Raw genomic sequence first — 12,507 nt, forward strand, 5'->3', positions numbered from 1 at the left:
TGAAAAACTGCTCATAGTCAAAGCTAAGCAAGTAAGTCTTGAGATTGAATTCAGTTTATTTTAATTCAATAAGTTGTATTCACCAAGGGACTCTTGCAGTAGTCTTGCATTAAATAAGTAAGAAATAAGACAGACATAAGCAAGAAAAAAGTAGAAAAGACATAGTAATAATACTGTAACAACAGTACAGTCAATGAAAACGCAGTCAATGGACCATCAACATAGCATGGAGATGATTACAAATGAAGTAGAACTACAGCTAAAGGTCTTGGCATTGATCTCTTCCCAAAGCAGTAAAAGTGAAGCACACTGACATTGGATTTCTCAGGTAAGCCTCTCTTTCACACACAGATTAAGGTGGACTTTTGCTTGGCTCACAGCATAAGAGGTAGTCTAACACCACTTTCCCATACCGGTGTCCACTGTTATTAATTCAAACAAAGATGTAGGGCAGCTAGAATTGAATTGTTGGCTCGAAGTATCTCTCAGATATGGTAGTAATCAGACACTGCTTGTTAGTATATCAAATATTTTTTAAGAGGCCATTTTTGCCGTCACTGCCCAGAGTTCATGGGTGTTTTGTATGCAGTGGGCGAATATTGAAATACAAAATACATAGCTTAATCACAATACTAGCAGATTTCCCTGCTGAAGAAAACAGCTTAGACCGGCATCAATTACTTACTGGTTGGTGCTGGTCTAATGCTGGTCTGGCGCTGATTTGGCTGGTCACCCAGCATACCAGTGTCCAAACATAGCATATGCTAAAAATCACCACCAAAACCAGCATAACAGCTTGCATTGCTGCTGACCAGAAAAATAGAATCCAAAACACGACTTATTGTCTTTGTTAGGACAAATGCTTTTATCTCTGTTTTTGTCATTTTTCATCCAAAATTAATTGGGATAAAGAATTTCTACGGTAACTTACATTACATTCTAGATTAATATTAAAAGTTAAGAACGTGTTTTCTTTTTCCTTTTTCTTTTTCCTTTAAAGTTACCTTTTGGAGATACAAGCTTTTGATCCGGTAGTGACTATATGCTTATTTTGTTGGTGACCAGCTGGTTTCTCTAGTAGAGTCTGAGAGAGCAGACAATGTTCAAATTAAGCAGTGGCTTCAGTTTCCTTTCTACTTTAATGAAACAAATACAGAACTGAAACAGAGACTGTACTTTTAATTAATAAGGTGGTTCAAAAGGTGGATTGGCTGTTGTCCCAATAAATTAATAAATGAGAAAATGTGGGGAAAAATCTGAAGGTTGTCAAAAGGCAGCATCCAACTTAGTTTGTATTGCTAGTCAAGCTGGCTAGATAGTTATGGAAGCATATTAGTATGAAAATGAAAATGGAAGTGTAATATGTAAATGGCAATGTATTTGTGTTTGCATTTAAATTTCTCACTCAAATGTGCGGTGTTGAGCTCAAAATTCAGTTTACAGTATTGAATTTAAAAAATTCTAATTCTGGGTAATATGTTCCAGCTCAGTGTTTCACACACATATACCAGTGACTTTTGTAATGTTAATATTTAAAAAGGACAAAAAGCTGAACATTAGAGATGTCATAGCTGAATTCGGTTGAAATATGACACGATACCGACACAGTACAGTGACAAGGTGCTTGTGTGATTTACACATGTCATTGTGTACCAGTACAATTACAACTAAATAAGTACATTTTTGGTAACAGATAGAGTGGAACAGCAATATATCCATGGCTAATGCTGCATATGTAAGTTAGAAAATAACGCTTCATGCTGGATTAATCTGTCACATCTGTAGCCTATGGTTGGCTAACAGTGACAAACATTTCAACCAGCTGATTAAAAAGGAAAATCTACCCCATGTTCAATTAAAGATTGTTCTTATTTGTAAAGACAAAGTAATTTTCACAAAATAATATTTTGCTTTGTTTTGCTCTTCTAAAGAAATATTGGCAGAAATATTGCAGTTTAAATACATCATTACACAGTAAAAATGCATGTAAGATAAATTAGGATTAATTGTAATTTTGACAGTTATTACATAATCACATTAAGCGTACATATGCGGTTCTGGAAGTACATTTTAATTCAGGTAAAGCTACTCATAAAGCTTCTAATTCTCTGTGTAAATGAAATGTCAATACTAGAATACCAAATGGCAAATTAAAATCACAGTACTGAATTTGGTTTTTTATTTTGAGCTTGAGATTGCATATATGAGTGGGAAAATGAAATGCAAACATACAAATATATTGCCATTTTAATCTTGAGGTCATCTAACTTCCATTTCTCAGTGCTATATAGAATGTGCTGTGGATGAGTGTATTAATGCTATCAGGTCAAGATCAGAGGGTGAAGGTATGTGTGAAGTGTCATTTACATTGATTTATTACATGTATAAACTGGTTCATATTGATTTATCACATCTATAATACATTGTTTTATATGGTATAGCTGTAATAAGTGGCAAAAATGTGGAATATGGGGACATTTTTGCTCTTTGGCTCTAGTTATTTATGACTCTGCTAACAGTCATATTATCCAGGTCTCCATAGCCAGCAGTGCTGCCCTTGTAGCCTGCATGGGGCGGCACTGCTTCTAGTGACTGATGCTCACAACAAGTAGCAAAATCAAAAAATAAAAGGCTGTACTCACTGCAGCCAGACTAAGCGCTATGATTTAGCTTGCAGGTTTGAAATGTAGTTTTGTTGTTTAACTGAATGAATAGCACATCTAAACTATATCTGATAAATGAAATATCTTACCTGTAGCTGTTAGCTGTGTTGAAGGCTCTTTCAGCCAAGGTGCTTCAGTGCAGCCACAACTATGTGTAGTTTTGCAATATTGAAACAAGTTCCCTTTCCCCCATTGCAGCTGCTATTCTTCATGGGCTACACATTAATTTAGTTGTATATATGATAGTTTGAGGCTGAGGCCAGTGTTGAACTAGTGTTCTTTTGGCAAATCAGAGGAGTACAGTGCACAACCTAATGCAGGATAAACTAACATAGATTAATTAAACAGGTTCAAATGGAACATGATTCTTGCTTACCTTCACATAGCAACATCATCTGTGAATTTTGACAGCAATCTGACAGATATTTCTTGACTTTTTTCATTATGTGTTCCAATTTAGTTGTGTTTATGCATCACAATTTTAATCAGCCTCTTGGTGCCTGTAATATAGCATCTTGAAGCATGTAAACAGCTCAAAGAGAGAGGTAGCCTGCCTCCCATCAGCCTCTTTTCACTAATCAAACAGTGAGGTCCAAAAGTCTGAGACCATGGTGAAAATCTGGGCCGTACTGGGGCAAGTAAAACAAATATTCAGGATACTGCACAATTTCTAGGTCACTATGCAAATTCAAGCAAACATGTGACACTGACCGTATTAAGACCTTTGTACAAGAAAGACAGAGTTTTTTTGTGTCTTTTTTTTCTATTGAAGCTCAAGTTCAGACAACAGCATTTGATCTACTCATCGCAAACTTGTGGAGTCTGTTCCTGCTTGAGTGCATGCTGCCATTAAAGCTAAAGTTGGACATTTCAAATAGTAAAAAAATCTGAAATTTATTTAAATATTTCAAGATTTTTGAAAAAAATTGCATGTTACACCAGAAAAAAATACAAAATTGTGACAAGATCTAACAGGGGAGAAAAACAGTCAGCCAAAACTACAAAAGAGCTGAGTAAAAAATACATGCATCCTAAAACACATGCAAAAATCAAAACCAAACAAGAAAGAACACCCAGTATGGAGAGGAATGAGATTACTTCGCAAAATGTGAGTGGAGAGCAGACAGTATGTAAGATAACAAATAGCTGGCGCTTGTCAATACTCAGATGAGCTGATCTCTGCAACGGCACATGATTGGCCGATAGTTCTGACACATGAGTCACGTGATTTGCTGTTGCTTGAAAAAAAGTTTACATTTGTTTACATTTGTAGCAAAGATGTATAGGTTGCTTGTATAGAACAGTTATTAATCATGCTAAAATATTGTTTTTTACGTTAGAAAATTAGCAAACCCCCTCCAACACATTAAAGTTCAAACCCAGAACAGGTTTGAGCAGCCAGTCTTGAGTGTAACCAACTTAGAACGTTCTTAGGCTTGTTTGGCCCCTTAACACAGCTGTAAAAGCATACTCAAGGAAAAGAGGTGATATGATATTACCTGCACTATACTTAAAAGCAGACATTTGGCCTTGGATCTGTAATTGGGTTTTATCCCACTGTGTTCCTTGTCCAGCGGCCATTCTAGATGACCAGTCAGCATGTGGGCGTGGGGAGCGCTTGGCCCTGGCGCTCGCTCGGGAGAACATCAACAGCATGATGGAAGGACCAGCTCGCGCCCGTGTGGAGGTGGACATCTTTGAGCTACAGAGGGATTCGCAGTACGAAACCACTGACACAAGTGAGTGCACATAGACGCACACAGACAGTGCTGTGCAAATGTTTTTGGCTATCTTGCAGAAGACTGTGGATTTAAGGACACGGTGGTTTGTGGATTTAAAACAAATTGTATGTGTAACCATTTCATGTAAAATCTACCTATAAGGTAGCTTTAAGTGGCATTAAGCTCTTCAGACACCTGGTTTCTATCAGTACCACTGTGAACATTCTGACTCTGCACGCTTCTCTAGAACGCCACATATTACATCCAACCTTTGTTCACATCTTAATTATCCATTTAATTATGCACAAATTTTAAAAAATCTGTGAAATTCCTCTTTGAAGATTACTGTTACAGCAGCGTACACAAGCAGTGGGTATTGTGTGTAGGTATCTTGGCTAACTATAATAATTCTGCAGAGTTAATTGACCTACACTCGTGTTTACTCAGCTAGAATAGTAGGAGGGTGGAGGAATGTGGGAGTCGTGGCATGTACTTCGTTATTGTATTGCATGCTAATGTCTCCTCATGGGATTTGCAAGCACATGGACACACACACATGCAGTTAAGAGCTACACACACTTTTGCGTCTGAAAGGGGAAAGTAACACACACACTGTTTCTCTTTTCCCAGAATGAGAGCAGTAATCTCCACCAGGCCAAGCATAAATCTTCACTGTGCTTATTGATGTAATTAATCAAAAAGAGCTTCACATTGACTCCTAATTTGATATATCATCTAGGAACAGAACACAGACAGAATTGGACTGCCTCCAAGATGTAGGCTCTCTTTTTCCCTCTGCCCACTATCTCTCTCTTTCTTTCTTTCTTTCTTTCTTTCTTTCTTTCTTTCTCTCTTTCTTGCACCTGTAAAACGTGTATCTCTGTCTTTATTTTTCAGTGTGTCAGATCTTACCAAAGGGCGTGGTTTCTGTCATAGGCCCCGCCTCCAGTCCGGCCTCCGGATCCACCGTTAGTCATATATGTGGGGAAAAAGAGGTGAGGGGAAGGAGAGAGATTATGTGGGCATATGTGTGCACATTGGCGAAAATTTGGGGGATTCACTTTTTGAAATTATGCAAGATCATTTTTATGGGGCAGCACAACAGTTTTTGAAAAAAGTATATTATTATAAGTATTATATGGGACAAACCCAATTCCAAAAAAGTTGTGACAGTATGTGAAATGCTAATAAAAACAGAAAGCAGTGATTAGTGAATTCTGTTGAACCTGTATTAAATTGCTTTTTTAACATGTGCAGAATGTGGCTTGATCATGTTGAAATAGGAATGGACATCTCTGAAAAAGAGATTGTCAGGAAGGTATTATATGTTGCTCAAAATATGTTCTTTAACGGTGCCTTCACAAGCAAGCTTCCCACTAATACCCCCCTATACCATGTTCCATCTTTTGGTTTGTGCATTAATTCTCTGACATATTGCGTTATTGTTACAAACTAAAATAGAGGGCAACTGCATGAGTGAATATGCACCACATGCACACTGAGCTGCCATAAAGTCTTTGTCAGGTGTGCAGCTGTGCTTAGTTTTTTGTTAAATTCTCTCATATACATTAACATTTCATTAATGTTATCTATCTTCCCTATAAAGTATCCACAAATTCCTGTTGATTATACTGTTTGTTTTTGTGTTTTAACATTCACATATAAATAGATGTCATGAGAATTTGGTTCCTCTGCATACTTTGTTAATCTAATTTAATGTATTTAATCTGTAACTTTTATGTGGTGCTAGTAGAGGTGGTATATATGTATCAGTGGGTATTGGTTTTAGGCTGATGTCAGAAGAAAATTGGAGGACAAAAGAATGAATCTCATCTAATCCTGTTACAAATCTATTCTGCCAATCTCTTGCTTCTCCTCTCCTTCTGTGTATCCCCTTCCTAGATCCCTCATATAAAGATCGGTCCTGAAGAGACTCCCCGGTTGCCATACCTCCGCTTTGCCTCTGTGACGCTGTATCCCAGCAACGAAGACCTGAGCTTGGCAATCGGTGCCATTCTTCGATCCTTTAGCTACCCAACAGCCAGCCTCATCTGTGCCAAGGCTGAGTGTAAGTCTGTTGGGCGTGTTCCAGCAGTTCCAGCTGTACCAGCTGTTTGCACCATTGTTCTCTTCTAGATCAGTTTTCATTGTTATTTGTTTATTGTCCTTCCTGTTCAATGTACTTAACAGTGGTTAAACATTCAGTGGGTACGTTTAAGATTTTGGTAAATAGAGGTTTAATCAGTGAATGGATTAGAGCCAAGTATGATGTCCATTTAACTTTTTTTTATTCTTTTTTATAATTTCTCATTCCTTATTATGTCAGTTTTTTCTATTATGTCTATATTCTGATGATTTGATAATAGCAGTTATAATAGTAGCAATTTTGTTTATAGCTGTTTTCATAAACTCAAGGTCACTTATCCGAAAACTAACATGATATATAGTGATGACATCACCAGGTAAGGTTGCTACTTTCCAATTATAATGACAGGTGACAAACTATGGAGTGACAACAACTCTATATATTTAATGATGATGTTTTGATGCTGGCGTGGAAAGAGCTGTCATTCTGTGCCTCATAGCAGCATGCAGCTGACGGAGGCCACGTAACATTGGTGTGAGGATAGCATCTTTTACAAAAATGAATGATTATCAAAGGAGAGCTTTAACAGTGATTAGGTAAAGATAGGTGTAAAAAGGCAGGAAGATATGCTCTACTCTCTAAATTTTTTGTAGAACAATAATGGGTTCACTAACGAGATGTTTGGACACGAGAACGTAAAAAAGTTCTTCCTTTCTGGGAGTGTTAAATTTAGTTTTGTGCTGAGTTCATCTATGTGAACTTTAATCCAGACGAGCTCCACCACGCGACTAACAGAATTTAAAGAATCTGCTGGTAATGCCTTGGTGCCAGATACCACAGGGCACCTTCAGATGTCTCCTAGAGTCCATTGCAGGTGGTCATAATATTTTGCCACAATAAATATTGGTTAAAGAACAGAAAGCATTACAAAGAATATCCGGCTGTTGTCTCCACTGTCATTCTACCCTTTATTACACACTTCTTTGCTGTAGTTGTGCCTATGGCATAATTTTGCCCTGGGATTTCTTTATTTCCTCTGCCGCAGCCTAGTCTAAGGAAGATTTTGGAGTTAAAGTCATTAACCTTGTTGTGGTTATTAATGTTACAGTGGAAAGAGGCCCGTCATGTAAGGCATTAGCCAACACAGCAGTGGATGATGCATTAAAGTAGCATGACTCTGTGAAGTTAGCCATGTAGTTCCTGTCAGTACATGAGTTGCTGTCATCTTTTCTGTGAGAGCTCTTTTTATGGCTTACTGATGAGATTGCTCTTCCCCGCACTGCACAGGCTCAGCCCAAGGTCGGGTGCGTGCGATGGTAATGTTCTAAGCGCTACTGTTTACTGCTTCATAGGCATCTGTCTCTATTGATCCCACTGTTTTCCACTCAATTAATCAGGACTCTGTGTGTGAGTGTGTTGTGTAGACCAGTGTTTGGAACAGTTTGTGTGGTTGTTTATGTGATTTTACTGCTGAATGTATAAGAGCTCACTGAGTTGTGGGTGTGCATGTGATTGTGTAGATATAAGTATATATTTGTTTGTGAGTGTGTGTTTGTTTTTACATCGCTGGTTGTACATGCAAGAGACTGGATTTTTCCCTTTTGTCGTAGTTGTGCATGCACTGTGCTACTTTGTTGACTGCGGTCCAAATTCAATAAACTGGCCATATGGATTTTGTGATGGCTTAGCCCACAAATTTATGCACATACAGAATCACCTTTATTGGCACTCAAAGTCACTTCACTTCAGTAGTCACTGACTTTAATTTACAGGAGTATGGCAGGGATCGGGTTATGGTTTGTAGTAATTGACCATATGAAGGTTTATAAAAGGTCTGCATGGTTAAAAGACATCTAAAGTAGCCCCTAAAGACTGTACATGGATGCTTAGTACCTCTTTCTGCATTCGTTCAGCATCTAATTGAGAAGACATTTCAAGGCATCATTAAACTGAGTTGGAATCTAGTCATGACTGGTTCTTTGCACAGGCCTCATAGAGAAGAATAAAACAGCGCTTGACTGAGTTTACTGAGAGAGCTGGAGCACAGAGCATCATTAGTCTGTAGAGTGAGCATTACTTTGAACGTTTGCTTTTAAATGCTTTAGATGCTTCAAAAGCTTTCAGAAGCATTGGCCATGTATATAAAACTTCCAGAAACTGGAAATAGGAAAGTATGTGTATCATTACAGCACAAATATGCCTCTTAAATAAGATTAAAGTTTGATGCTTGAGGAAAGGAAACATTACCAGGCAGTGGTATAAAAGTACATTATTTAAGTAATGTGAGTAAATAGCTCACTAAATTTGCATGCAAACTGCTGGCCAAGGCTAATACTATCACAAGAAAAAAGATATTTAAGAGGGAAATTGTTGCTGCGAACTGTGTAATGATTATTTCCATATTAATTGGTCCATTCATTTTGATTATTTGATTTGAATCGGGAAAAGAAAAAGTATAGATATTAATGTGTCAATAATTAATATTAAATATTTAACATCACACACAACTTTTGTTTTTAAACATGAAAAATACAGGGATTGTTTACTTCTGGGAGGCTGGCACCCCACATGGTCAGAAATGAAATCAAAATATAACTCTTAGTTTGTGCTGGAAGAATCATCATTGTGCTGGTACCATTTTTGAGAAATGGAATGTCACTTCTAATGTCTAATTCTAATTTCAGAACCATCAGCCAACTGTTTTTGCACACTGTGGAATTAGACCTCCGCCTTTAACCCATCCATGCAGTGAAACACCCACACACATGCACACTTGTGAACACACACACTAGGGGGCAGTGAGCACACTTGCCCGGAGCAGTGGGCAGCCCTATCCATGGCACCTGGGGAGCAATTGAGGGTTAGGTGCCTTGCTCAAGGGCACTTCAGTCATGGACTATCAGCCGAGGGGATTGAACCGGTAACCGGTCACAGGGCTGGTTCCCTAACCTCCAGCCCATGACTGCCCCATTTTAATAACCTGTGATGTCACTCAGCCTCCCATCAGCGGCCAGATCACTCCAAAATGCTCTCATTTGTTTGTGCCATGTTGCTGTTAAAAGAAACACTTTAATTCTCAGGTTATACAGCCTAAATTTTTTGATCAGTGACATCACTCAGCCCCCCATCAATGGCCAAATTGTACCAAAACGGTCGTGTTCGTTTGTGTTCCATTTCAGATCCAGGGTTGGGAGGGTTACCTTGAAAATATAAATATATATAATATAATATAAAATATATACAGATCACTGATTACCTGTTAAAAATGTAACGTAATCAAAAGAGTAACTATTTTAAAGTAACATCTGATTTCTCTCCCTTACTTTTCGATTACTTCTTTCGTTCTTTCAAAGTCATGTAATTAAATTAAGAATTTTACTTAACACAAGGCAAACAGAAGAACCGCACTGTTCTATGAAACAAAATTAGTTTATACGTGACTTCATAAATAAATTATCCGCACTTGGCACGACTTGGCACCATTTTTTCAATTTTAGTTTTTACATCATTTGAACACAGCAGCTGTTTTTCCTTTACTTTGTGTTAAAATTTTATGATGAATGAACTGATAGAAATGCTACAAAATATTTTGGAATAAAATCTCTTGACATTAACTGACCTTGAAAGTAAAGATGTTTGGCAAAACAAAAATGTTAAACTGTTTTTATGTAAAAGAGCTATGTTTTCAGTATGCAACTGAAGTAAGTGCATAATAGCAACAGAAAGTCATAATTTAGCTGTGCAGTTTAGACGAACAAGCGATCCAGAGCGGTGCAGTTGTCTAAGTGGTCCTATCGCCAGAAGATTATGAGTTTGATGCCTGGCATTGTCTTCTGTGACCAGGAATCCAAAAAAGCATAATTGGCCTCACTCTCCCCATCAAAAGCTAGCCAACACAGGCATCTGTGTTAATGTTCTGCTCCACTGATGTAAGCAGCAGTTTAAAAAGATGCAGTAGCTGGCTTTGGAGGAAGTATGTGCAAACATTCACCCTTGCTAGCATGGAGTGACTGGGGGAGTCCTAACTAGTAGGTGGAATCGACCAAAAAAAGACTAAATTGGGGAGGAAATTGGTTAAAAAAAATCATCCCTTCAACCTGTGAAAAAACAGAGCTAGCCAGAAGTAGACAATGACACAATATTTTAGGTTTTTAGTTTTATCTTACCGACAATGTTGGGCTTTGGACATGGATGCAGTTTTCTACCTATGCATAACATTTTTGACTTTTTGAACTGGACAGCCAAGTGTCCACTATCTGTATATTCTCTTAATGTTAGATGGGAACCATAATCTTGATAACAAGATTTTTTTACAACATTTTTTTTTATTATTGACATTGTCAATTTAATTGATTAATTTGTTGCGTATCTTACAGCCTTATTGTCTTGAATTAGAAAATTTATACAGGTACAGAACCCCACTTCAGACTAATATCAGTAATGAAACACAGTTGCAAAACAGGATTATCGTTGAATGAAGAGGTTCCATGAACAGTCACTCAGAAATACACACAGAATATCATAAAATCATAAAAATTTGCCTATGTTATTGAACTTGCACTGACCCTGGCTTGCATTGACTCAGGCCTGCTTAGACTGGAGGAGCTGGTACGCCACTTCCTCATCTCCCGGGACACACTCTCAGTGAGGATGCTTGACGACAGCTTGGACCCCACTCCCTTGCTGAAGGAAATCCGTGATGATAAAGTAGCAACAATTATCATTGATGCCAACGCTTCAGTATCTATACTCATACTAAAGAAGGTACATAAACGTGCATGCTGACTCATCAGTTACATGGAGGCATCCATCACTTTCCTTGTGCTTAAAATTCTTTACACACATACTCATCATTAGTTATGTGGAGACATATTCAATATACTACACAGACACACACCTTAGCATCTTCATTGCTGATGCATGCATGTGTGACTTTCTGCTCGTCAGTTCATTTCAACCAGTTTAGAGATTTCATCATTATTCATTTGGCTGAATGGCATCTTAAAGACTCTGTTTAGTTTTATCTTGTGTTACATATAATAATGTGTAACATAATATAGTAATGTGAAATGACTGGAATGTTAGAAGTGTAATAGTAGAAAAGAAATGGCTGGCTCAGGCTTGTCACAATACAATAATTTTATGTTTTTCATCTGGCAGCAATCAAAAACAAATCTTTTCTGCTAACTACTACTCAAGTCTGGTAAAGAGTGCATTTGATATACAGCGACAAAATTATTGTTATTACTAGTCAGAAATTCTCAGCAGTAGGTCAAGGGCTAATATTAGACATTCGATCAAAGAAAACATGTGCCAACCATAAGTTATAGTTGGTGTAGTTCAGCTAATAGTTTATGGGCACACAGTTTACAGTACACCGAAATGTGTAGATACTGCATTTGTATACACTACTGTTCAAAAGTTTTAAATCACTTGTCATTAATAAATTGCAGTGGCAAACCTTGACAATTAGAGCTAGGCCTTCAGTTCAGGCCAAAAATGTTAGAAACTACTCTGTGATAATCTTATTTTCTGTAGCACATCTATGGGATTCTAGTATTTTTTTTTTTTACAGAATAATTGGATCTTTGAAGGACTTGCAGTCCCTGAGGCATCCCCATTGAATAATTGATGTGATTTTATTATTGAACTTAAGCAATTTAGAATTAAGGACTATAAGTTAGACATAAGAAGGTAGTTCAAGATTATTTTTTCCAGTATTGAAGGTAACTTGTGAGCATAAATAAGTCATTGAATTATAAATAATATACAGTAATTATCTATTTCTAGGGATCTAGGGATGTCCAGTCTTATGTGCAAAGGGCCAGTGTGTGTGCAGATTTTCAGTCCAACAAACCGGGAGTACACATGATCAGTTCTTTACAGACTGTGACCAACTGCTTATAACTGACTAAATGATTTTAAAATAAAAGCAGAGAGAATCATTTTTAAAAACTATTTATTTTTTAAACTGCTTAACTATTTAATGAAACACACTTCAAAAACAATAAAATATTAAACTAAATTCCAAATAAAT

General features: G+C 37.3%; 1 protein-coding gene across 1 annotated transcript in view; it reads left to right on the plus strand.

Annotated features, from left to right (window-relative positions):
- The window catches only part of LOC118805936 (glutamate receptor ionotropic, kainate 5), a 149,244-nt gene that overhangs the window by 72,396 nt on the left and 64,341 nt on the right, over positions 1-12,507 (plus strand). Inside the window, exons 3-6 of the mRNA XM_036567119.1 lie at positions 4,238-4,402; positions 5,282-5,379; positions 6,287-6,452; positions 11,056-11,234. Coding sequence (XP_036423012.1) covers positions 4,238-4,402; positions 5,282-5,379; positions 6,287-6,452; positions 11,056-11,234 — 608 coding nt within the window. The remainder of the gene's footprint in view (positions 1-4,237; positions 4,403-5,281; positions 5,380-6,286; positions 6,453-11,055; positions 11,235-12,507) is intronic.

Source organism: Colossoma macropomum, unplaced genomic scaffold (assembly GCF_904425465.1).
Source record: "Colossoma macropomum unplaced genomic scaffold, Colossoma_macropomum, whole genome shotgun sequence".
Lineage (NCBI taxonomy): Eukaryota > Metazoa > Chordata > Actinopteri > Characiformes > Serrasalmidae > Colossoma > Colossoma macropomum.